The sequence below is a fragment of the Littorina saxatilis genome, linkage group LG4, assembly GCF_037325665.1.
Source record: "Littorina saxatilis isolate snail1 linkage group LG4, US_GU_Lsax_2.0, whole genome shotgun sequence".
In the NCBI taxonomy this organism is placed as follows: Eukaryota; Metazoa; Mollusca; class Gastropoda; order Littorinimorpha; family Littorinidae; genus Littorina; species Littorina saxatilis.
The window spans coordinates 32218065-32245559 of NC_090248.1; the positions used below are offsets into that span (position 1 = coordinate 32218065).

Below are 27495 nucleotides of genomic sequence, written 5' to 3' on the forward strand. Positions count from 1 at the left end.
AGTGGAAACTCAATCGAGCCGTTTGAATATTGAACGAAGTCGGAACGATAGCAATATATAGTTTCATTTGTCTCATTACATGACTGCGTCAGTCTTATATGATAATGTGCATGTTTAAAATATTTTATGACAGCTTTGAATGGAAGATTAGCGCCTACAAACAAAAGCATGGTCAGTCAGTCTGGAAAGACAACTCTGTCCCGTACTTTTAGTTCTCCATATCAAAGAAACCTCATGTACAGTGTTTGTCCATATATAATTTGAGCTTAGCCGGTGTAACACGAAATTTTTACTCCACGAAAAATTTACTCCGGAGTAAAAATTTCGTACAAAATTCTTACTCCGAGTAAATTTTTTGTACGAGAAAAGAACTCCCCAAGGCACGAAAAAATTACTCCCTCCACGAAATTTTTACTCCCCATTTTTTTTACTTCCAGTAAAAATCTCGTACGCTAAAATGGGGTGCGGGCGAAGGGATAATGTCAATAATGTGATCTCGCGCCAACGAATGTCGCACTACCCTCCCTCCATCCCGTCCACCACCAAGACTAACAGGGGACAAGGGAGTATAAATTTCGTACACCTGGCATGGGAAGTTAAATTGCTCGTGTTAGGGTGAAGTAATTTATTCGTTTTTTATTCGTCAGGGCCTGGGGAGTAACATTTGTGTACAAAATGTTTACTCGGAACTCACCTGTCGTGGGGAGTAATTTTTTAGTGTAATGGGGGAGTGCTTTTTTCGTAAAGGGAGTAACATTTTCGTACGAAATTTTTACTCCGGAGTAAAAATCTCGTGGCAGTCATTTTCTCGTGTTACACCGGTGTCACGAACTGAAAACAATCCTTCTCATTGCGGTCAATGCGCATGCGCTAACATGGGGAGATTAATCAGGTCGTGAACAACCTAACCCTAACCCTAACCCTTACCCTAATCCTAACCCTAATCCTAACGGCCCTAACCCCTAACTTCAAGTGCCCATGGTTCGCCGAGTTCGGTCAAAGGGTCGAATTTGTTTAAAGTCCAAGATTGGCGCATGCGCATTGACCGCAATGAGAAGGATTGTCACAAGTTCAACAGAGCCGGTTTCAGTTCGTCATAGACACCGGCTTTATGACTGAGTTAACCCGCCACCCCTAAACCCGTGACCACGTGCACCATCAAATGTAGCACTGAAAAATATTGAACTTGTCTTTCTTTACACCGTCTTTCTTTCCTTCTTTCTTTCTTTGTTCCGTCTTTGATTCTTTCTTTCCGATGTCTGCACCGCGGCCCATAATGAAAATTCGACAACGAGGATAAAACTGTTCAATATAAGTTAATCATATATTGTCACACCACGGAAAACCGGTATGGAAATGAAACCATGAAAAGCAAACATACGACAAACTACACCGTACTTGAAATGGATGTAGACTATACCAAACATTTTTCCGGCATAGCAAATCAGTGTCGGTGATCTTGGCTTTTTTTTCGTTCAAGTTTCGGCACGGTTTTGTTTTCGTTTGCTGAAGACTGACCAGATAAAGAGAGCAACGAATTTTAATCACATATTTTGACCCAGACCAGCAAGACCCAATGGTGATTTTACTCTGTTCTGCTCTCCCATTCTGTCTGTGTGTAGGTTGTGGTATAAGCCTGCGGCCATGTCACATACCACCAGGACCGGACGAGGGGAGGGGGGGGGGGGGGGTTGGTTGCTCCTCCCCCCCCCCACAGCCCTTTTTTTTTTTAAAGCCGTTCCCTCCTATTGTTTAATAATAAAATTGCTTCCCCCCAAAAAAGGGGAGAAAAAAAAGGATAGGTAGCTAATTACCAGGGATAAGAACTTCCTTTCACTTGAGTACCAGGTGCGGATCACATCATTTTTAGGGGGGGGGGGGGGGTCCAAATTTCTTTTAGGAATAATTTGACGACGCGAAGCGTTAAGTTGAGGGCACGAAGCGTTCGAACCTCAAATGGTCCCCCGGAAAATGTTGATCAAAACAAGGTAAACTGAGCAATTTGGAGCAATCTGAGCCAAGAAACTTCCCCCAATACACATTCCAAAAAGTAACTTTAAGAAGACAAATTTGGATCCAAACAAGGATAATTGATCGATCTGGTGCAACCTGAGCCAACAAATTACCCAACTACTTTCCAAAACCGTCACTTAGAAGAAAAAGGCCGCCCCCCCCCCCCCCCCCCCCCCCCTGAGAACATTTTGATAAAAAAATTAAGGAAAATGAAGCAATCTGGTGCAATCTGAGCCATCAGTTTTTCTTTATTCTCAATTGTATTTGTTTATTTTTATTTTTTTAGCTTTTCTTTATTTATTTCTTAGGCTGGGGGGGGGGGGGGTCCGGAAACACCGGAAAAAAAACCCGGATCCGCCCCTGAATACCCAAGATTCACAGCCGCTTCGTACATAAGGTATTATTTGTTAAATTAACTTTGCAGATTGACACTGGCCGTATCAGTTTGGCAAATGGACGTAGGTGTCAACCGACACGGTTGGCCTAGTGGTAAGGCGTCCGCCCCATGATCGGGAGGTCGTGGGTTCGAACCCCGGCCGGGTCATACTAAGACTTTAACATTGGCAATCTAGTGGCTGCTCCGCCTGGCGTCTGGCATTATGGGGTTTGTGCTAGGACTGGTTGGTCCGGTGTCAGAATAATGTGACTGGGTGAGACATGAAGCCTGTGCTGCAACTTCTGTCTTGTGTGTGGCGCACGTTATATGTCAAAGCAGCACCGCCCTGATATGGCCCTTCGTGGTGGACTGGGCGTTAAGCAAACAAACAAACAAACAAACGTAGGTGTCAGTCACAAAATACTTTCAGCGAAACATCCTCACTCTGGTATTACTCTCCACAGGACACAGCAAGGATTTACATTTGCGATACATTGTATGTGTCCAATATCTTTAACTTGACCGGTGAAAACTGGTCTAATAAAATGTTATTTCCAATATTATTCCACTATGATTGAAATAAATCGGTATTGTCTTCAACAATTGAACGTTTTTGTTGTTTCTTTTCTTTTCCGTGTTTTCTTCACGTTGTGTGTGTGCGCGCGCGTGTGTGTCGGTGTGTGTGTGTGTGTGTGTGTGTGTGTGTCAGTGTGTGTGTGTGTGTGTCAGTGTGTGTGTGTGTGTGTGTGTGTGTGCTGGTTTTGTGGTGGTTGGTGGGTTTGGTAAGGGATTCGTCGCACACTAGCGTGTGGCTGTGTGAATATGTATGATAATTTTCTTTCCCACAAATGTTCACCTATCTGTGTCGGTGACCAAATATTTTCCACATACATTCGAACGAGCTTCGCAAATCTGCCCACTTACAGTCTTGAGTTCGCCTCATTGGAACCTTTTCATGATGCCAGCCCCAAATTTCTATTCAAATTCTAAATAGACCCATTAAATAGAAGTGAATGCATAGCGGTTCACCTATCTGTTCGCTTTCGCGGAATCAATGCTAGACTGCGAAGTTTATTTCCACGCTTATTTCTTACAGGCATTGAAACTTTCTCCTCTTTGTGTTTGGCTCATGAATCCGAGTTGGGTTGTATTGCCTTTGTTGCATACAAAGCACATATGCCTGTTTCTCGGGCAGAATTCAACACAACCTTTACATGTGATATGGAATCAGCGAACATGATATAAAGCAGTTCATATTTATTGAAGCCACAAATATTTTCGGACAAAAGGTGAAAATACTCAAACACCCATAGGTAGATCCTTTTGAAAGTGTCACGTTTGCCAGTTTGAACGCCATGCTCCTGTTTTTACTCCAGAGAAACCAAAACTTTCGCCGTAACATGAATCACAATTGATTTGAAAAAAGATGTGAGGAATAAAACATAATAAACAAACATTCTTTTTCGGGATGATCACAGGCTTATGTTTATGTAGGAACTGGGTAGCTGTGTTAAACCATTCAGTCACAATCACGTTTCGCAACAATGTCAATGCATTGTAAAATCATTCTGTATGTTGAGAAAGGATCGTTTTTAATGGGACATACAAACGACGTTACAGCCCTCAAAAAGCTGGAAAGCATATAAAGAAAAGTGTGTGCTTCTTTCTATGGTTATATTCTTAGCCAGTTTCAGGGCTGATAGGTCAGCCCTTTCATGTTGGACGTTATGGAGTCATCAAGATTCCTTTAGCTTGCACAGTGTCATTTCGTTGACTGATCAACCGGTATGCTATTTTTTTGCAGGCTCGTTGGCTTTATTCAAATGTTTGTCTCTCTTGTACATTGCTTCCCCCCACCCCCACCCCCCCATCCCCCACCCCCACCCCCGCTTTGTGCGGCATAAGTCCTTGCAAGTGAGCATATGCACATATACACACAACCAGTACATTCTTCTTCTTCTTCGTCAGTGGGCTGAAACTCCCATGTTCACTCATGTTTTTGCACGAGTGTGTTTTTACGTGCATGACCGTTTTTACCCCGCCATACCCAGTACATTCAAGTGCCCCGTATTTTAATGGTAGATGACAGAAGAGTGTAGCTACATTCACTCGTAAAGGCCTTCTTTACCTGAGCCCGAAATCGATATTGCTGAGTATTTTTGCCGAAAATTCAGCGCCAAAGCTTCGTGCAACAAGTTTTGTGAAATAGCAATGATGTTACAAGCAATGAGTGTTTCCATGTTTGAACTGTATAATGCAGTTTTTACCCTCAAGAAACCAAAAAGAATCTCTCTGCTCGGTATTTATTAGTGATTGCACATTTCGCCGTCAATAATCTCAATTTATTGATTTAATCATATCCGATATAAAAATCGAGAGACAGGATATACTAGCTTTGAAAAAAAAATGTTTTGGTAGAATCATAGGCTAATGATGATGCGAGGGCTGGGTAGCTGGTTTTGGTGAGTTATGAGTCACAAGCACGTAAAGGCCCGGTCACACAGCCCAAAAGTCGCGTAAACGCATGAATCACGCACGAAATTCGATCCTTACGCGATACATGCGCGATTTGCGCATTTCATCAGTTTGTCTGACGTGGAACATCCGTAGTTGTCCGCCGATGTTCGCCGGATCGGCGCTTTACGCGATTCCAGGTTTTGAGCAGCTCAAAACTCGGCTTCGCGTAAGAGCTTACGCAGTATTGCGCTGTTTCACGTAATTTCTGCGTAGTTTGCGTAGTTCTTACGCGAACAATGCGCGAAATATGCGTGGAATATCAGTGATCGTTCGCGACTGTTGAAACAGGAATGCCAAGGCGCCGTATGTAAGTTTCTATTTGTGTCCCCAGAATAAGTATCTATTTGGGATATGAAGAAGGGGTTGTACGCTAAGAAAAAGTTGGGTGTGTGGGGGTGGGGCCGGGAGGATGACGGGAGAGGGGCTGTAAAAGTTAAAAGTTGCGTTGATAAAAGTTATAAGAGTTTGGTATTGGGCACGTATCAGTTTCGCCTATAGTTACTATTGTTGCTGTGTCTATAATTATTGTGTCAGGGGGTTAGGGGGGTATAAAATAGTTCAGTTTTTATTAGGTCTAATAACTTTTTTTTAAAAGTGATAAAATCAGGACCACCCTTTTTAAAAACGTTCAGTATGCAAGGCATCTGTTCTGCCGAAGCAGTTTTAAAACTAGGTATTTAAAATGTACATAGTTTACATAATATACATAAAACTGGCTTGCTTAAAAATAAGTAGAGGTACATGAGGGTAACAAAAACAAAAAGAAAAAAAAAAGTGTGAATAGTTTGTCATATGTTGACGCAATAATTAATTATAATAAGGTTGGTAAAAGTGTTGCGTATAAAAAGTTTGTCATTTGATGACGCAAAAGTTAAGGATAAGATGGTTGATTTGTTTTTTAAAATTTGGTGGACTGTCATTTTTGAGCCTTGGCTGGGTATAGATGGGGGGGGGGGGGGGGGGTAAGGCCTTATTGGTGATGTAGTGGTAGCAGTAGATACGAGTGGGTGTCTCGTATTATGTGAGTATTTGGTGTGCGGTGCACAGCTCCCCCCACCAGGTGGAGCAGGGAAGGGATAGGGTGGGTGGGGGATAGCCCTTCGCTCCCAGCGGGGGGGGATGCTGGCGAACGCGCACACCAGGTGGGAGTTGGGGTATAGTATGGGGTGTTAAGGTTGGATTTTTAAAGCCATACCGGGCTGTAAAGTCTACGAGTGGGTGTCAAGAGAGTGGTTGAGGTATGGTGGGGAGGGTTAGGTACGTGTTCTGTTGGTATAAGGTCGACGAAAATACAGTTTAACGACCTCTCTGCTTAGAGCAATTTGGGTCAAAGATATCAGAGCCGAAGCTCTACGATGTGTGCCTGGGTGAAGATGAGCAACAAAAAAAAACAAAAAACAAAAAACAAAAAACAAAAAAAAAACTTTTACTTTCCGCAATGGAAATGCTGGAAGAACAGGATTTAAAATCAATTCCTTGCAGGGGATACACGATTGTAGAGATTTATTCTTTCATTCCGAGGCAGAAATGCTTTTGTATTCAAGAAACGTGGAACGTTGCTATTCCGGAAGGGAATTGATTTGATTTGTTGGTACTTTAGAATAAAATTGTGAAAGTGGCATCCGACTGATCATGGCAAAGGAGTGAGTGTCAGACCAAGGAGGGTCGTGGTGGAGAAGCCGAGGCACCCTCTACGTACTTGTGGATTCGGCGGCTAGTCAACTGGCGAAAAGCAAACCCGGTCCTCCCTAGGACCTATACTGGCCGGTTAAAAACATATGTACAGGGCTGCGACTTTATGTCGGTTTATTCATCAACGCCTTTATGGCACCCTCTGTCTACAGAGGCATGGGAAGGGGGTCAGGTGAGGAGGCCAGAGATGTGTCTCTGTAACCCCCTCTGGGGTGGGGGTGAGAAAAAGAGGATAGGCTATTTACACTGTCATACACAGTCGTTCGCATACTCTCGCACAGCTACAAGGCCACCCTCCTCCTCCCAAAAGAGACGGACGTCTCAGATATGGTAGGCAGAGGCTGGCTGTCTAATCTAATATATACACCTAAGGTGACACATGGAGTATATGAATGTAACGTGGCATTAACTATAAGCCTAGCGCACGGGACACACGCGACCTCGGCCCCGCCGGCGGAAACACGGCAGGTGGGCGAGTGCAGCGAAGGTTGGTATAAGGTGTGCGGTTGCATCAGTTTATATATGCGCGGAACGGACGTGCGCGCTGCCGCGCATTCCTTGCGCAGTTCATGCTCGAATCATGCGCGATTCATACGCAGTTCATTATTGATAGTGCGCAGATTATACGTGGTTTTCCGTGGACCTTTGCGTACCTATGCGCTGTAGTGCGTGGTTTGTTAGTGATTTTTGCGTGATCTTTCTGTAGTTCTTGCGCAATTCATCGGTGATTTTCATCGCGTAAATCAGCGAAAATGGTCAAATTCTCGACCGACAAGCACGCACAACCAAATTTGATGCGTGATTCATGCGTTTACGCGACTTTTGGGCTGTGTGACCGGGCCTCTACGAATACGCACGTTACGAATACAATAAAGATGGTGGTTTCTGCACTTTCATGAGTGTCGCTGTTCCCTTCGCTGTTGTTTGCGTTTTGCCTCCCGAATATGGTTTTGAATAAATTGATTTGCAAATAAAATGATTCTCCTTTGTCCTCCTCTTCTACTTGTTCTTGTTCTTTTTGTTCTTGTTCTTCGTGTTCTTGGTTTTTTTCCCTTTCCTTGCATGGTGTTCTTTCTGTTCTTCTTGATCATCCTGTACCTGATGTTCTTCCTGTTCTTCTTGTTCTTCCATTTCTGAATGGTGTTCTTGATTTTCCTCTTCTTCCTACGACACAAGAGAAGTGGGCGAAGCAAAGTGCCCGCTGGTTAAACTTTTTTTTAATAATTTGGCATAGTCTCGGGGCAGTTTTGAACAAATCATTGCCGGTGTTTCTAAATTACAGAACAGGACAGTACAGCGAATATCCCGTGAAGTTTTTAAGGTCGAAATCGTCAGAAAACTTTCCAACATGGCGCCTAAGGTGTAGGGTCTATCTTTAAATCCAAGGGAGGATTGGTGCTCTTGAGAAGTCAAATAGAGAACTATCCCTCCTGCATGTCAAGTTCATATCTCTTTCATTCATATTGGATATTTACACTTCTGTAGACATTCTTCAATAAAGTTAGAAGTACGGACTACACAAATCAAAGCTCAGGGGGAGTTAGCGGAGGGGGGGGGGGGGCAGTCAGGGAAGCCAGTACCTTTCTCTGTGTCTGTCTGTCTGTCTGTCTGTCTGTCTGTCTGTCTGTCTCTCTGTCTCTGTCTCTCTCTCTCTCTCTCTCTCTCCCTGCACACACACACACACCGACACACACACACACACACACTCACCACCACCACCAACACTAGCCATATTAGGGAAAGACTTCGCCGTTAGTGTGACACTATGCTTTTTCAACAAGTCTCTATGTGTATATATATACATGATGTAGTAACATGATTTTTCAAAGCTTTCTAGTGGAGTGCAATGCATACCGTCAAACATTCTTCTTAAATCTTAGAAACGAGAGCGTCCATGACAACTTATTTCAATGAGACATACTTACTAGCCACCCTTCAAAACACAAATTCATAACGCAACGAAGCATAACATTTGATCTATCAGACCTCCCACTTCTTTTGAAAGACGGCCTTGGAGGGTTGTTGATCGACTTTAAACTAAGTTTAAACTACTGAATATCATTACGACACCTTGCTATTCTTATCTGCAATCCCTTGCAACTTGAGGGGAAAGAAAAAGAGGATTTGTTTGTCTCCCTTGGTGATTATTTGTGGGTCTGGCGTATAGGTATGAAAAGCCTTCTCTTCAGTCTATGTAGTCGATAAGACTGCAAAATAAAAGGAGAAGATTGAAAGAGATCGAAGAGTGGTCGCTGGCTGTGCATGGAAATGTAATGTGGTCTGGGACTCGATCGTCTTGAGTTGACACGCTTTGTTGTTGTTTTCCTTCGATTTGTGCATACTGTAATGTGCGTGCATACGTTTTCAGAAATAGGGGACATTTGTGTCAAGTCTCCTTCAAAGAAAGAAAAAAGGCGAATTTTAAGGGAAAAAAGGTAGAAGAAACAAACGAAGAAGAAGAGAAAGGAGTCTGTGTTTAAATCGTGAAAGTAGTTACTTGTGACTCTTCATGGAACGCTTTGACTTCTACATTACTACTTCCACATAAGTCGAAGAAAAGGAAAACGTGTCTGCGATTCAATTGTTTACATGGTAAAAATGACACGTGTGCTGATTGTCTTGCTGCACTGGTTATAGTCCACAACACTGCAGTTTATTGCTGCGACCGCTACAATTTATAGCATGTACAACGTTGACTGTTTTACTGCTGGTTGCCAGAGAGCGCCAATGTAGTCTGTGAATGCAGGAAACACACTTTGCACTTTACCGTGCTGGCATCAACAGGGGCATCGCATGAAGGCTTGAGCACCATCTTCTGTCAGCCGTTGTCTCCGCTTAACAAACAAGACGATCAATTTCCAGCGTTGACGTGTGACCCGAACCCTGTGTTTTATGTCTTAATCAGACTGTTCGTGGTGTTACTCCCGGACTGAAACGACCAAACTAAAAAGGAAGGCTTATTCCACTTCTTCTCGACCCCCCCCCCCCCCATCCCCAAACCACGCCCTCTCACCCCCCCCCCCTTCAGCTCTCGAGAGCAAAACCCGGATACATCAGATACAAGTTTGAACCGAAGTTAGCAACAGTGGTAAGCAGTGACAGGCAAAATGGGGCAGAAAACGCCGCAAGCCAATTCCTCACCATCTCCCTGGCTTGCCTTTTTTCTGCTACTGTTCATTCTAACCGCAGTATCTCCCACTACCGATGCCTGTGACTTTGAGAACGTGAACGATGACACGCGACTGACTGTGCGGAACTACATGTCGCAGGACAACGTGCGCCTGGTGGAATACGAGATTCACGTGCAAGGATACTCCAGAGAGTTCTGGAGAAATGTCGGCGGTCAGTACTGGTTCCAGCCCTGGCGATGGTTCCGTGCTAAAGGTCTGTTGTTGTCACTTTTCGTGTGCAGTCCAAGGCCTTGCAAATACTGAACGCAGGGGCGGACATGGGGGGGGGGGGGGGTTCTGGGTTTCCGGACCCCCCCCCCCAGCCCCCCCCAAAAAAAAATGTGTGGGTTTTTTTTGGTATTAATCAGTGACAAAATCTGCTGCCTGAAACTGGTAATGATCATTCTCAGAATGCACCAGATTGCACCATTTTGCATCCTTTTTTTCAAAATTTTCCGGGGGGGCATGCCCCCGGACCCCCCTAGAAAGCTAGGCGCTTTGCGCCGTCGGCTCGATCGGCGCTTCGCACCCATATCTTCACAATATACTTTTGGAAACCCCCCACCCCCCCTAAAATGAACTGATCCGCCCCTGGAATATGTGTGTGTGCGTGTGCGTGTGTGTGTGTGTGTGTGTATGTTTGGTGTGTGTGTGTGTGTGTGTTTGTGTGTGTGTGTGTGTGTGTGTGTGTGTGTGTGTGTGTGTGTGTGTGTGTGTGTTCTTGTCGTTCTTCTTTTTCTTCCACCACCATCTCCTCCACCACCACAACGCACCATTACCGTTCAATCTCGTCCCAACAGGCACTAACTCAGAGAGGCTGTTGCTGCTGTTTCACTACTACTACGGCCTCCTGAAGCCTTACCTGGGTATTGGGACGCGTACGGTGGACCTGGAGCTGAGACTCAACGTCAGCGGTTGTCTGAACGGGTTGTCGTCCTTGGAACTGGAGCAGAGGATGCGGCAGTTTCTCTACTACGACCTGGGCAATGCGACAGAGAGAAGCAACACCAAGTTTGATGACGCCGACATCCGGGTACTTCAAGCATAAGGCTTTTATATTATGTTAGTTTTGAAGAGCTGCAGTTCTCCAAATGTGTGTTACTGTTGAAGATGAGTGTCCCATATTGTGCGTTAATCAAAGAACAGTAATATAGCCTACCATCGTAACACAGCTAAGAACGGGACGTTGTGGTGGCATGGCCTTTCCGATGTTTTGTGTAGTCAGGGAACGTAAGGCCTGGCGCTCACCTATGTAACTTCAGCAGGACAGACGACGCACTGCAGATTATCCCAGCCCGCTACACGTTGCGTGAAAGGAAAAAAAGGCCAAGTACTCGTCATAATCCCTATCGCAGCATCAATAATATGCAGTGCGTCGTCTGTGCCGCTGAAACTGCGCAGGTATATTTTTCCCCTAACCAAAACGCCTATTTTAGATGGGAAAGATGGACAGGAAAACTAGAACCCTTTTCTGTGATCAGGGAACTTAGGACATACGATAAAATCTTCAACAATCTACTTGTCTTTCTCGGTCTCAGACATAATTAGCCTCACCTACTTTGTGTATTTCTCTAACCCTTTTGTGTGTCATATTGTAATAATAGTAGTTAGCCTACTGGGTAACACGAATCTGTGAGAAAATAGAAAGTTCTTCTGACTTTCATGAGAAATCAGAGGAGAACGTTGTGTCCTTGATGTTGTAGGTTTGCACCATGCACGTTGGAAGCAAAGATGGTTGGGGAAGACTGGTCTACTATTGCTGCTCGCGAAATGACGCCGGGAACGAGTTTTGCTCCGAGATTTCTGACGACCACTGGGTGTGGGTGCTGCGCTCTTTCATCGTCATTTTGTCTGTGCTGCTGTTCTTATACTTCCCCATGATGATACCCAAGGTGAATATGAATATATGTGTTTGTGTTTATTCTTAACAAGTGCATCTGTGTAAAGGCACAGTAAGCCTCCCGTAAACCATCACAGATACTATCAGGCTTTTACACACAGTACAAACACCCTTCCTTTTGAACGCTCACCGAACGGGAACATCCTGGCTGCTTTTCGTCGAGAGTGAGAAATGTTCAAAGAATTTATTTTTGTGGACCGTCTGATCTACAATCAGGCGCCTCGTTTTGGCGCTAGAACTAACTTTTAAAACCTAAATAATACATTGACAGCTTGTAACACAAGACATTCTTAGATCATAATTTTTTTTTTTTTTCATCAAGACAAGATCAGTACAATTCGAAGTTTTGAAAGTTTTAAAAAAGATAGCCCGGAAGCAGGGTCACGAAAGGTCGTGTATCAAAGCAGACGATACTTCTGCATAGTACTTATTTCTGCTCGCTTTCTTTGAAGCCAGCCGCCGCCGACAAGTTCGCGTGACTCGCAGCCGTTTGTTGCGTTTTAGAATCAGAGGTACACAATAACGTGCTTGTGCAGATACAGCCAGTCGCATTGAAATCACAAACTGACGACTAAATTGTGAAGATAAGGAAAGTTGATCACACGGGTTCACGATGGCCCAGGGGTTAGATAAACCACGAAATCTGGTGTGTGGTTTACGCGGGCTAAATAACAAATCAAACGAACTGTTTCATTTAATGCTATTGCAAGTGTGTTCCACAAGGTTAGATCTGCTGTTTTCATTGAAGATTTAAATCGTTTTGTAAACCATTTGAGACATACTGGGGCTTTAAGTATCTGTCTACCTGTGTGTTAGTCGGTCAATCTGTCCTTCTTTCTGCATGCCTAGTTTGGGGTCACTCTTTCGCAACCCATGCATTCCCGACAGAGTTATTTCTGGAGTTCATCTATCATTATATTGCAAGACTAGTTTAATTGCCATTCTTTCTGTCCGTTTACCTCTGTTACCAGGGTTACCACGTGTACTCCTTCTACTACCACCCGCCAGACAATAAGAGCTTCAACATGATGATCACCACCACGCCAGAGAAGTATCAAGACTCTTCCAAGGCCACCGTTCTGTCTTCGGCCCACTGGCGCAAGATGCTGAAGTTCAGGGCCGAGATCAGCAAGCTGCAGCCAGATGTCATTTACAGGGTCAAGGTCAAACGCATGACCTTCGAGTGTGAGATGGACCGGCTGCTTTCGGAGACCTCCTCCCCGGTCAGCGCGTTCCGGAGCATCTTTGACTCTCTGGTCAGGTGTAAGGTCAGTGCGCGCATTCTCAGATTCTGAGGTGTTCTACGATCATTAAAGGCATTGCTGTAATGTGAAGTCGATTCGGCTCACCATCCTCAGATCTCTTTCTTTATTTGGTGTTTAACGTCGTTTTCAACCACGAAGGTTATATCGCCTCAATAAGGGATTGAGCCACTTGTTAATTGTTTCTTTTTCACAAAAGCACTAATCAAAAAATTGCTCCAGGGGCTTGCAACGTAGTACAATATATTACCTTACTGGGAGAATGCAAGTTTCCAGTACAAAGGACTTAACATTTCTTACATACTGCTTGACTAAAAATCTTTACAAACATTGACTATATTCTATACAAGAAACATTTAACAAGGGTAAAAGGAGAAACAGAATCCGTTAGTCGCCTCTTACGACATGCTGGGGAGCATCGGGTAAATTCTTCCCCCTAACCCGCGGGGGGTCCATCCTCAGATCTGCCAGGCTTTACATAGTAAAAGAGCATCCCTCCAATTGGACACATAACAAAAATCAACAGCCTAGATGCTTTCTGTGGTGAATGAGAACTTTTTGCTGAGTAGATGTCCTGAAAGCCACCAGTGTCAATCTACTAAATGAATTCATTAAAACAAAATTGCTCACCGTGCACATCGAGCAGTCATGATCAGATGTATAAGTCCAAGTGGAAGGACGTTCTTATCCCATGTAAAGGCCTGGCCCGATATGAGAAAGTGATCAGAACTGTTTTCACGGAAAGGAGTGTGCCTTTGGTCAGTTTGTTGAAAGTCCAGGTCAGTGTAAAATGTAATGCTCGTGTTCAAACTCTGACATAAATACTGGGAAATCAAATAATTCCTTCAGCCAGTTAAGAATGTGATTCCTCTCTGGGCTCATTTTGGAGATCGCATGTTATTAACTGATATATATATATATATATATAGAGCATGCATATACCCTAGGCTATAAAAGTATATTTAAAGAAACATACATTCAGAAACACAAAAAATGTGCAGCACCTATTCCATTGCCTCCTTTGAATTTTTGTGAGGACATACAATCTTAAATCATGAGTCTTGAGTTTCTTGAGTCTTGAGTTCTTTTTGACAGGTGCGACACGCGGATCCGCTAGAGGACTGCTGCAACACTCCAGTGTGCGGTGAACTGTGCTGCCACTTCTGTCCTGCCTGGCACGTGCTGCTGCGTGTCCTGCGCACCATCCTCGTGCTGCTCGTGCTGGCTCTCCCGGCCGTCCCCATCCTTTACGCCATGGCTGCCGAGGACCTGGAGTACCAGGAGCTGGCTGGCATATACAGGGAGAGGGACCTGCATCAGAGCTACAACTTCTACCCTGGCTCTGTCTTTGGCAAGGTGGGCGGGATGGGATATGTGTGCTAGTGTGTTGTGTGAAAATCGGTCACTTTGTTACAACTAGTACCGGCATCTACTGGACTGATGGAGACAGACCAGGTCTAAGGTGAATGAAGCAAAAGTGGGTGAAACCTAAACGGATCGGAACAAATAACGGGTTCTGATTCGTTGAAATCACAACAAATCTCAATTTCAACCAATCTAAAACCACGGCTGACTCCCACCCGGTTAATAACTTTCTCGTGTACCTCGTATCTTGAGCGGAGCTACAATTTCTACCGTGACTTTGTCTTTTGAAAGATGAGTAGGATGGGATGAATGTGTCCTCATGGTCACTTAACTCCTATATATCCTGGCTGTGTTTTTGGCGAGGTCTGTTGCTTGGTTGGAGGGGATATGTGTTCTTAATTAAGTATGTGTGTATGCAAGAAAGGGGATCTGAAGCGACAACTTTTACCAGGGCTCTTCTTTGGCAAGGAAATCATATGTCATTGCGTCATTATGAGGTCAAGCGCGAATGTTGAATTTTGTTGGGCTGTTGGACTCTCCATCGCAATTGGAAAGGGGCCGGAAGGGAGGGTGGGGGGGGGGGAGTAAGGAAGGGAGGGTGGTCAAGCGAAACAGTAAATGTTTACTTGTAAACAGTTGTGTCAGGGGGAAGTGTGGTTGCCGAATGGAAAAATGAATTATATGGAGACCTTTCATTCCTACAGCCATTGAGAAAAGAGTATTCACAATCGTCAGTACAGTAATGGTGCCTTTTTTACATTTAGTCAAGTTTTGACTAAATATTTTAACATCGAGGGGGAATCGAGACGAGGGTCGTGGTGTATGTGTGTCTGTCTGTCTGTCTGTGCGTGTGTGTGTGTGTGTGTGTGTGTAGAGCGATTCAGACTAAACTACTGGACCGATCTTTATGAAATTTGACATGAGAGTTCCTGGGTATGAAATCCCCGAACGTTTTTTTCATTTTTTTGATAAATGTCTTTGATGACGTCATATCCGGCTTTTCGTGAAAGTTGAGGCGGCACTGTCACGCCCTCATTTTTCAACCAAATTGGTTGAAATTTTGGTCAAGTAATCTTCGACGAAGCCCGGGGTTCGGTATTGCATTTCAGCTTGGTGGCTTAAAAATTAATTAATGACTTTGCTCATTAAAAATCGGAAAATTGTAAAAAAAAATAAAAATTTATAAAATGATCCAAATTTACGTTTATCTTATTTTCCATCATTTTCTGATTCCAAAAACATATAAATATGTTATATTCGGATTAAAAACAAGCTCTGAAAATTAAATATATAAAAATTATTATCAAAATTAAATTGTCCAAATCAATTTAAAAACACTTTCATCTTATTCCTTGTCGGTTCCTGATTCCAAAAACATATAGATATGATATGTTTGGATTAAAAACACGCTCAAAAAGTTAAAACAAAGAGAGGTACAGAAAAGCGTGCTATCCTTCTTAGCGCAACTACTACCCCGCTCTTCTTGTCAATTTCACTGCCTTTGCCATGAGCGGTGGACTGACGATGCTACGAGTATACGGTCTTGCTGAAAAAGGGCAGCTACTTGACTAAATATTGTATTTTCGCCTTACGCGACTTGTTATATTTAGTCAAGTTTTGTTACATTTAGTCAAGTTTTGACTAAATGTTTTAACGTAGAGGGGGGAATCGAGACGAGGGTGTGGTGTATGTGTGTGTGTCTGTGCGTGTGTGTGTGTGTGTGTGTGTGTGTGTGTGTGTAGAGCGATGCAGACTAAACTACTGGACCGATCTTTATGAAATTTTACATGAGAGTTCCTGGGTATGATATCCCCATACGTTTTTTTCATTTTTTTGATAAATGTCTTTGATGACGTCATATCCGGCTTTTCGTGAAAGTTGAGGCGGCACTGTCACGCCCTCATTTTTCAACCAAATTGGTTGAAATTTTGGTCAAGTAATTTTCGACGAAGCCCGGACTTCGGTATTGCATTTCAGCTTGGTGGCTTAAAAATTAATTAATGACTTTGGTCATTAAAAATCTGAAAATTGTAAAAAAAATATTTTTTTTATAAAACGATCCAAATTTACGTTCATCTTATTTTCCATCATTTGCTGATTCCAAAAACATATAAATATGTTATATTTGGATTAAAAACAAGCTCTGAAAATTAAATATATAAAAATTATTACCAAAATTAAATTTTCCAAATCAATTTAAAAACACTTTCATCTTATTCCTTGTCGGTTCCTGATTCCAAAAACATATAGATATGATATGTTTGGATTAAAAACACGCTCAGAAAGTTAAAACGAAGAGAGGTACAGAAAAGCGTGCTATCCTTCTCAGCGCAACTACTACCCCGCTCTTCTTGTCAATTTCACTGCCTTTGCCGTGAGCGGTGGTCTGACGATGCTACGAGTATACGGTCTTGCTGCGTTGCATTGCGTTCAGTTTCATTCTGTGAGTTCGACAGCTACTTGACTAAATGTTGTATTTTCGCCTTCCGCGACTTGTTTTTTTTTGCACGCGTAAATGTAGCATGTTTCGCTGTTTCCATGCTTCGCATTGTATCATTATATTGCTAGCGACTTGTCTGTACAGTCACGATAAAAATGACGTCAGAGTGTACCATCGAAACTGCACTGTCTCTCTGCTCCTCAATCGGCAGCTTTTGCAGCACGACATAACTTGGACGTCATTACCTGCATGTCTGTTTGCAGGTGATAGTGGCCATGCTGTCCAGCTTGTACCTGCTGCACCTGATCTTGGTGGTGATTGACGGTTGCCATGACCACAACCTGGCCAGGGCCTACACACAGCTCCTGCAGGTCACACGACGCAAAACCAGGCTGCGGGACAGGGTCAGCCACTCTCAGAGCATCATCAGGAAAATATTCTGGCCCATCAAAGTAAGTGCATGGCGGTTGTTTTTTTCTCACTCGGTTTTGTGGGTTGTTAAAGGAAGGTTTTTGGTGTAAGCTAAGATTTCATGATGCAAAAAGATTTAGTTTATTAAACATGTGTGCTTAAAGCTCTAACAAGACTTTGTTTCTAAAGGAAACGTGTGTTTACAGCAGTAATTAAACGTCTTAGTTGTTTATAATCGAAAAATTAAAAGCCTTGACTATTTTGGATACAGGTGTCCATAGATTTGTGACTGATGTGCACGCAAACGGTACTTTGCATTGATGTACTGTGGTACTTGTTCAGCTTCGGGGCCAAAAGCATGCGATCACGTGCGTGTGTGTGCATGTGAATGAGGGCCCCAAAGGGGGGGTATCATCACGATCACGGGAAGGGAAATTTTAGCTTTCACGATCACAGTTACCTTGATTCTTGTTTTCACGATCACAAACATCTTGACGAATAGAGGATCATACAGCTGTGAAAAATGTACGTTGAAAATAAAATGCTTTGCAATAATGCCCATCACGATCACGAAAACAAATGACGATCACGATCACGAGACTTGATTTTTTTGTCATCACGGATCACGGGCAAAGTCCCATCACGATCACAGAAATGGAAATTTCGGCAATCACGGTCACAGAAAGGTCAAAAAACGCCAATCACGATCACGATTTTAAACCCTTTGGGGCCCTCATGAATGTGTGTGTGCATGTGAATGTGTGTGTGTGTGTGTGTGTGTGTGTGTGTGTGTGTGTGTGTATGTGTGTGTGTGCGCGCGCGTGTGTGTGTTTGTGTGTGTGTGTGTGTGTGTGTGTGTGTGTGTATGTGTGTGTGTGTGTGGTTTTTTTTTGGTCTCTTCTTCTCTGTCTGTCTGTCTGTCTGCCCGTGGCTTTGTTTCTAGGTGTCGGGCAGTCTTTTAAATCGTATATCTGTCTGGATGTATATGCCATGAGTGTGTTCATCTTTATTCGCAGCGGTTCGGAATACTGGCAATCCCGGCAGGAATCATACTGCTGGTACTTCTACCCGTCATACTGATCGTCTACTTCGTCGTGACGTCACCAGTCCCAAAGCTTCTGGTTCACGTCGGCAGCTTGGTCTGCGGCAAGACTAAAAACAGGCGCCGTAAAACAAAAGTAAGATCTATTAAGTTTTTATTTATTATGTCTTTAAAGGGAGACCATTTACTTCTTGTTCGAGTTCTTGGGTAACGTGTTGTTCGTATTCTTAGGTTACATCATAGCAACGTATTTTTTGTTTCAGTTTACATGCCTGGACGACTTGCAAATTCACGGTGAAGAATGCATGACTCGAAAGTTAGCTCAGAGTAGTTCTTTTTCAGTCTTCTTCTTTAGCGTTCGATGTTGATGGCCGTACTAATTCTTCAGCTCGGATGTGGTCTCAAAGTGAACCGCCTTCCGGAGTCATGTGTGCAGGGGTGTACAATACATTTCTGAAACATGTCTTGCATGCCTTTCTTTGTTGGTGTTCATGGTCAAATGAAAACACCGGGAATGCTGAAGAGTTTACTGTTCGTGGCAATGTTGGCATGTTTGGAATACCTGTACTGTAGTATCGGCCACTCACCTCCGGGACTACCTGTGTCTGGCCTGTCTGAAAACACCTCCGCGTGAGGGGTTCTGCTGCCAGCGCGGTGAAGATAAAGAGGGAACATTTTCTCTGCCCACGCGGCAGCAAGCAGGATGTCTCTGAAATGCACTGACTGCCTGCCACTGTACTCTTCGATGACAACCGCAGAGCGAGCGTTAAAGAAAAGTGGCAGCAACGCAAAAACGGAGGTGCCGCTACAACATTAGCACCGTCCCAGACCTTCTCCTGCTGCCGTTGAGGCAGGTCCTGCCTATCCCGCATAGGTCTTACCAGCCACCGGCGTGCTTGCATCAGACGAGGACAGCCTTCTTCGTTTGCGAAGTCAAGCTAAGAGAGTATCGAAAGTTCAGTCGAAGGTTCTTAAACATTTCTTGCCTCTGTTTGTTAATGTGCAGGCCGAAATGACAGCACTGGGAGTGCTGGAGTGCGGTAGCTGTTCACGGTCATGTTGGCATTTCTCGAATTCCTGTAATGTCGGATGTTCAGTTGAAGGTTTTCAAACATTGTTTGCCCATGTTTGTTGATGTGCAGGCTGAGATGACAGCGCCGGGGCTGTCGGAGAGTTTGCTGTTCGTGGTGACCTTGAACGACGTGTTTCGAATACCTGTAGTATCGGATGTTAAAGTCAAATGGTATAAAACATTTTTGCCTGTGTTTGTTGATGTGCAGGCCGAAATGACAGCGTTGGGTCTGTTGGAGAGCGTGCTGTTCGTGGTGACCTTGATCGACGTGTTCGCCGTGCTGACCTTAAGTGTCAACTTCGTGGTGCACGTGGTGGTCATCCTGCTCGTGCAGGCCGTGGTGGACCTGTCCTTCGTCACGAAGTTCCTCCCCATCATCATTCTGCTCGCTGTCTACGCCAGAGACTCCTTCAAAGTGGTATGTGTGTTAAAACAAACTAAATTTCAAAAAGGATGTGCTGGAGAAGCGAGAACATTCCAATTTGAAGTGTTCCACTATCGAACACCCTTTCTGTTACTGTAAGAGGTTTTGAACACAGTTTGACATAGAACAAAACTATTTATGATAGCAAAAGGTAGCATATTGGTAGGCCTCATCTAGGTTTTACCATGTGCTACCGTTTGCTTCTTCTATGAGACCTAGATCACATTTAGTTAACTGTGTTTAAAACTGGTTACAGAAAGGGTTTCAAAAGTCGAATACTTCAGTTTAGAGTGAAGGAGGGGGAAGGGGGTATTCGGATCACTGAACACGTATGTGTCAGTTTTTTCCTGCGTGCCATTGCTCTGCTGGTCGATCACATTATAGACTCACTCAGAGTGGTGTATGTGACTTGCGGGACAAAAATGGGGTGGTCAAGCAGAAACCAAGGGCGTTCTGCCAACTGCCGGTTCCTTGACGGAAGGTAGTATCCAAAATCCATCCAGGAGTTTTCAGTCGTTACAAGCACCATTCCATTTAATATTTGAGCACTGGATGCAAGCCAACAGCCTTCATGGTCAAAAGTAAGACATTTTCATGGCATTAATGTTCTATGTTATTCACAGATTGAAACTATAGTTCTTCAGTTTTGAATATTTTAGGTCTATCTCAGAAGAAACCTGAACTGTCAGTCTTCAACCCAGCTCAACATGTTGTTCTTCTATATGTAACTACAAATTTAGCGACCGACAGCTTGAAACACATTGAAGACATTTTATGGTCAGGAAAGTGTCAGTTAAACTATCATGCTCTCTTGCCACACAGGTGAACAACACATACGCCTCCCATCACAACGTGGTGTTGCGTCACGTGCTGAACACAGAGAACGAGGACATAATCAAGCGGGAAGCGGACAAGGACTGGCACGATCAAGAGAACAAGATCTTGAAGATCGTACCCTTCACCGCCTTAGATCCCAAGAGACGTGAGGACAAGGAGGAGGAAAGTTACAAAAGCAAGAAGCTCTTCTTCTTCAAGAACGGGGCTGTCCGGATGAGGACAAGGAGTCTGATCATGTTTTTGGATAAGGCGAGTGTTTTAATGAAATGTTGAGAGAGAGAGAGAGAACTCAGAACTCAGAACTCAGAACTCAGAACTCAGAACTTTATTACATAAGGATAAAGGTTTTAGGCTTAGCCTAATCTTCCAACCTGTCCTTGTAACATATACAGAGAATAATTGTAAACAAAAGCAAATACTGCGCACATACCTCATCAAAGTATTAAACTAATAAAACATCAGAATAATGGTCGAGTATAAACATAAAAAATATTGGACTCACAAAGTCATATAAAACAAAACCAGACACAAACAAACGTAAATGTTTTTTAAAATTTCTTAAAAAAGTACAGCAATGTATTGCCGAACAGGGCCATATACAGGCAGCTAAAGTTTCAAGAAGAAGGGGGAGGGGGACGAGGGATTACACATTCAGAGTAACTACATATACAATATTTAAAAAACAAACAAACACTTAAGAGCATTGCATACATTATCCGAGTACACAATGGAAACTAAACATCAGGGGCAGTTTATAGTGTGATCAAATGTGTGTGCAACTGCCTTTTAAAGGCCTTTAAGGATGCGGACGGTTTGATTTCTATTGGCAAAGAATTCCACATAGATGATCCTGAAAAAGCTAAGCTGGATTTATAAAGATCTATACGAGAGAGAGAGAGAGAGAGAGAGAGAGAGAGAGAGAGAGAGAGAGAGAGAGAGAGAGACAGAGACAGAGACAGAGACAGAGACAGAAAGAAAGAGAGACAGCGAGAGAGACAGACAGACAAACAGACAGACAGACAGACAGGCAGACAGACAGAGAAGGCCACGGTGATTAAAAAAAAAAAAGAAATATGTCCGGAGACGTTGTCCTTGTCCTGTTCCATAAAGAATTATGTCACTGAAGAATATAGCCCCTCTCCCTGTCTCTGTCTCTTTGTCTGTCTGTCTGTCTGTCTGTCTGTCTGTCTGTCTGTCTGTCTTTCTTTCTCCCTCTCTCTCAAACAGGAGATAGTAAGAGTCACACGGAACCAATCTTTTGGCACCTGCGATACTTAACATAAACAACAAACTTTTGTTTCAATTGTGTGTTACCAGGAGGACATTCTCTCCATCCCCAAGAAGTTCCTGTTCCACACGACTACCATACGGTGCCCGGGCAGCCCTGGTCGCCTGGATGAGGCCTACCTCAAAGCAGCCTGTCGCTTCGGTCGCACGGTGGTCTTTCTGCTGTTCGTCTTGCTGGTGGTGCTGGCCTATGCTGACATGTACTACCTGTCTCCCACCATCACGTTCTTCGCAACGCTGCTAACCGGAGCCATACCTCTCATTCTGAGGTACTTCTTCTTCAACCCGGGCACTGTCAGTAAGGTAAGGATCGATGTGGTTTGAGACGGAGTTGGGGGGGGGGGGCGAGGGGGAGGGGGGGGGGGTCCGGGGGGAGGGAGGGGTACATTTTGCTGTTGTATTTTCAAATCTGAACTTAGCAAAGTCCGGGGGGAGGGAGGGGTACATTTTGCTGTTGTATTTTCAAATCTGAACTTAGCAAAGTCCGGGGGGAGGGAGGGGTACATTTTGCTGTTGTATTTTCAAATCTGAACTTAGCAAAGTCCGGGGGGAGGGAGGGGTACATTTTGCTGTTGTATTTTCAAATCTGAACTTAGCAAAGTCCGGGGTGAGGGAGGGGTACATTTTGCTGTTGTATTTTCAAATCTGAACTTAGCAAAGTCCGGGGGGAGGGAGGGGTACATTTTGCTGTTGTATTTTCAAATCTAAACTTAGCAAAGTCCGGGGTGAGGGAGGGGTACATTTTGCTGTTGTATTTTCAAATCTGAACTTAGCAAAGCCCGGGGGGAGGGAGGGGTACATTTTGCTGTTGTATTTTCAAATCTGAACTTAGCAAAGTCCGGGGGGAGGGAGGGGTACATTTTGCTGTTGTATTTTCAAATCTGAACTTAACAAAGCCCGGGGGGAGGGAGGGGTACATTTTGCTGTTGTATTTTCAAATCTGAACTTAGCAAAGCCCGGGGGGAGGGAGGGGTGCATTTTGCTGTTGTATTTTCGAAGCAGAATTTGTCCTTAATGTCATTTTTGTCAACAACATCATCATTGTCTCTGTTGTCATCATACTTAACTTATCATCGTCGTCATCATGACACTAACAGGGAAAGAAATAAGTCAAGGTGTTTAGGCAGGCCTTCGGTGGCTGGTTGGACCTAAAACGACCAATCAATCAATCAATCAATCAATCAATCAATCAACCGTCGTGGTCGTAGTCATCGTCATTATCATCAGCAAACATCATCTACCTCATCATGGTCATTGTCGTACTGTACTTTAACACACAAAAACAACAGTAATAGCTTGCATACAGCTGCAATCTATTTCCCTCTTTAGCAGTGTATTGTGCATAACTTAATCCGCTGTAATCTTGATGCAGGTGGACACGAGCACGCTGCGCTTCCAGACGCAGATGGACGACAAGGTGGAGTCGTTCGAGCAGAGCTGGGTCGTGGAGGACATGCAGGTGGACACCATCATCCTGCCCAAGGACTTCGACGAGCTCTACCACCCGACCTTGAAACCTTTCCCTGAGACCACTGAGGAGGAGGAACCGGAAAAGAAAGAAGTAGAGAAGGAGGTAACCTGGACGTACACCCCAACACCCCCTCGTCCCAGAACCAGCTCCCCGCGGCTGTCCCCTGGTGAGTTAGACGGCCGTAAGCGACTTAAGCCACCCCCAAATCAGCCACACCAGGGTTACGCCAACTATATGATGGAGATGGACACGGAGAAGGACGCTGTGCCGGATGGCCTTCAGCAGTACCAGCAGTTCAACAACGCCACCATGGAGCCCCAGGCGGACGATCTGCAACAGCAGTGGCAACACACTGCACGCCCGCCTCCTTCACCCAGGCCGGTGGCGAAGGGAGAGGAACAGTCAAGGACGAGGAAGAAGTCGAAACAGACGCCCATGCCCTTAGACGACAACCCTGAGGAGTTAATAGACGGTCGTAAGCGACTTCAGCCATCTCAGATAAACCAGCCAGGCCAGGGTTACGCCAACAACATGATGCCGATGGACACAGAAAACGACGCTGTTCCAGACGACATTCAGCAGTACCAGCAGTTCAACAACGCCACCATGGAGCCTCAGGCGGACGATCTGCAACAGGAACACACTGCACGCCCGCCTCCTTCACCTAGGCCGGCGGCGAAGGGAGAGGAACAGCCAAGAACGAGGAAGAAGTCGAAACAGACGCCCATGCCCTTAGACGACAACCCTGAGGAGTTAGACGAGTCAGACGATCTGCAACAGCAGCGGCAACACACTGCACGGCCGCCTCCGTCATCCAGGCTGGCGGCGAAGGGAGAGGAACAGCCAAGAACGAGGAAGAAGTCGAAACAGACGCCCACGCCCTTAGACGACAACCCTGAGGAGTTAAACGAGTCAGACGATCTGCAACAGCAGCGGCAACACACTGCACGGCCGCCTCCGTCATCCAGGCTGGCGGCGAAGGGAGAGGAACAGCCAAGAACGAGGAAGAAGTCGAAACAGACGCCCATGCCCTTAGACGACAACCCTGAGGAGTTAAACGAGTCAGACGATCTGCAACAGCAGCGGCAATACACTGCACGGCCGCCTCCGTCATCCAGGCTGGCGGCGAAGGGAGAGGAACAGCCAAGAACGAGGAAGAAGTCGAAACAGACGCCCATGCCCTTAGACGACAACCCGGATTTAAAAAAAAGTATATCACCTCCGCCGCCTCCTTTTCTGCCAAACGGCGTGATCACAAAGCCCTCTGGCAAGTGGAAAGGAAAGGGGAAGAAGAGCAAGAAGAGCAAAACAAAGAAGCCGCTGAGGATCGACCTGGTGATCGACATCAGCCAGGAGGACCTCACCTTCTACAACGTGCACGCGGAGGAGACGAAGATGGGTGCCTCCTCCAGACCTCCCAGCATACACTGGAACAGACGCTCGCGCCTCGCCCCGGATAACAGGAAGGACGACTATGATGTCTGATTGAATGATAACCCTCATTGAGTGAACGTTGTAACTTGCACTCTGTTCCTGACATCTTCTCCCCACTCTCTCTGACTAACACACCACCACCCAGCCCGCACCCAACCCCCTTTCATTCGATACCTCCACCCCTCCACCTGTGGCATCGTTACTTGCCCTCCGCTCCTAACATGTCCCCCTCCCCCTCCCCCTCCCCCTCCCTACCAAACACTCCACCACCGACACCCCGCACCCCCAAACCCCTTTCCATCCTCTCCCCCCGCCCGGGTCCTTTGCATTCTCCCCCGGACACTCAGTGTCGGACACACACACTGTCCAGGCAGAATTATCGCCGTTTTAATGTTCGAGAAAACTGAAAGACCGTGAATTTTCCATATACAAGCTTGCGACGAAGGCGGTTTCACGTCGCAAGACCGGTTTGTTCTCATATAATTGCTCTCATTTCTTTTTGTGCAAAGAAGTTCCTCTGCTTATCATTTTAATACTTCGCTATGGCAATATGCGTGTCTCAATTCGGTTTTCTTCTTCTCAGTGTGACAGGGAGGCTACTGCTCCTTTCACAGCAGACTCTGCACCCGAGTTGTTGGCCTTTAAAAGTCAACACCCGTGGATTGTGGAAATCTGTTTGTGATGGGGTCTGGTGGTTTCCGATTGTCTGTATGTTCATGGAAACCTTCGGGTTTGCATAACAGTTTTTATAGGGCAGGGCCGGACCAAATGAGTTGTAAGGGGGGGGTTCCCCCTTTTTTGGGGGGGAAAATCAGCGAAGTGGCGAAGCCACAAGCGCGCGCCTGCAAAGCAGGCGCGCGAACTAGGTGGGTTCGGGGGCATGCTCCCCCGGAAAATTTTTGAAAAACGGTTAAAATCTGTGCAATCTGGTGCATTCTGGGCCTTGTTTTGAGGGTTAAGAGCAGCATTGTTTTGGTGCAAAAAACAACAACACTCAAAGCAAGGTACATGCTTTTTCCAGGGGTGGGGTTCCGGAACCCCTGGAACCCCCCCCCCTGGGTCCGGCCCTGTAGGGCTAAGAAATTACCCCTAACATTTTCAATCCTGTTTGATTGCACTTCGCTTCCCGAGGTGATCGTAGTGTTTCGGCACTCGGTTACATCAGTTTTGAAGTTTCTGTTTGATACATTGACATTGTATTTGGTTCGTTAAAATGTTTTCGTCACTCAAACTGTTAGTTGGCCAAGCCGGTTACGCTAAGGCTTCGGTAATGTTTGTGCTTTATTTCTGATTTCACATGTTCTCATTAATTTGTTTAAGTTATTCCCAAGTGTGTATACTTGAATGCAACCTAAAACGAATATGTGATACGATGAGCTTATTGTGTGTGTTTGATATATAAGGAGTTTTTATTGGCAATCATTTCTTTTGATTGCCGAGTTGCTCAATGTGCTGATCGCATGCTTGCCATATCTCTCGCTATACTTCTTTAAACAGTGCAGATCCTAACATTCGCATATCCGTGTATGTAAAAGCACATACTGTTTTTGGTGGGGTTTTTTTTTTTTGTTGCTTAAAAACCTTGACTGGTTTTTTTCTTTTTTAATCAGGAATTTATTACACTCCTTATGGCGTCAAGTTTGTGGGATGTGTGACCATACTCGGTTCATTGGTTAGTCTTACAAACAGGATTAGATGACTGTATTGTCTACTTCCTCTTCATGTCCTTTCAATGGGCTTATTGCAGCTTGACGGCGCCCGTCTCCTCTTCAAGCTCTTGGCCGACAGCCGAGGTCCGCAGAATATGGTGTGGGTCGCCCTCAGTCGCGTACACTAGGCCGTTGAGTCCTTTTAGGGACCCTTCCGTCCTGACCGCGGTGGTTGCTGTTCCAGCTCAGTATACGCTCAGTGGTGCAGTGTAGACACCACCCCCTCACGTGGTTAAGCCCTCCTCTGTTGAAGCGGTTTGCCGGGGTGTGGCGCTTGGAGCCAACACGCGAGAGATTTAGGGGATGGGTGGGGACCAGTCAACTGAGCTATGCCCGTCCATCCTACTAGAGGATTCGGGACTCCCCATGGACGCCCTTCCTAGAGGGTCCCGGGACCCCACTTTCAACCTTTAGAAGGTCTATGGACCCCCACTGCAGAATTGTTGAGGGTCCCAAGGGTCCAAAATCCGAAAAGTCCCGGTGTACTTATAAAACATTGTGGTCACGCATAGTGTAGGTTACTGCATGTGTACAATAGCTGACGATTGCAGTCTAAAAAAAGTATCTACGGTACGCACGATTAAGAAAATGCAGTCGGCGACCCAGGACCCGCTCTTTTAAAGTTTAGTGCATCCCGGGACCCCCTCCATACATTTCTAGTGCGCCAGTGTTTTCGGCTTCTAGTGTGTATTGGACGCAGGGACTGACGCGCACTTTGGGGAGCCCTGCGGGATGCAGCAGCCAAATATCAAAGGGAGAAGGGTTTCTTCCTCCTCATCCCTCATGTCCACCCATGCAACGACTGCCACAGACGGTCAGGGGACTGATGGTGATGATGATTGTCTACTTCAGTCTAGATGGTCAGTGCACTGGATTAACAATGCCAAACAGCTTGCAATGAGGAAGGGAGGAGCGAAGAATTAAGGGGGTAGTCGTAGAAGAATAGCTGTAGCCTAGTTGTCTCAGCTGTCACTCAGTAGTATATCAGTAGTATTTTTTTTCATATATATTGCTCGTTAGCCGGTACCAACTGTTGACACATATGATGAATTGAAAAATTGATTTCCAAAGTA

The 27495-nt window shown here is 45.0% G+C and overlaps 1 protein-coding gene across 1 annotated transcript; it reads left to right on the forward strand.

Moving 5' to 3' along the window:
• The first annotated feature begins 9631 nt into the window (after positions 1–9631).
• Positions 9632–27495, forward strand: LOC138964514 (uncharacterized). Its single transcript, XM_070336492.1, has 11 exons — positions 9632–9982; positions 10569–10801; positions 11472–11660; positions 12640–12936; positions 14026–14286; positions 16999–17187; positions 18163–18324; positions 19469–19678; positions 20507–20770; positions 21839–22111; positions 23181–27495. Exons 1-11 carry the CDS (start codon positions 9706–9708, stop codon positions 24762–24764), a joined length of 3939 nt encoding a protein of 1312 aa, XP_070192593.1. The 5' UTR covers positions 9632–9705; the 3' UTR covers positions 24765–27495.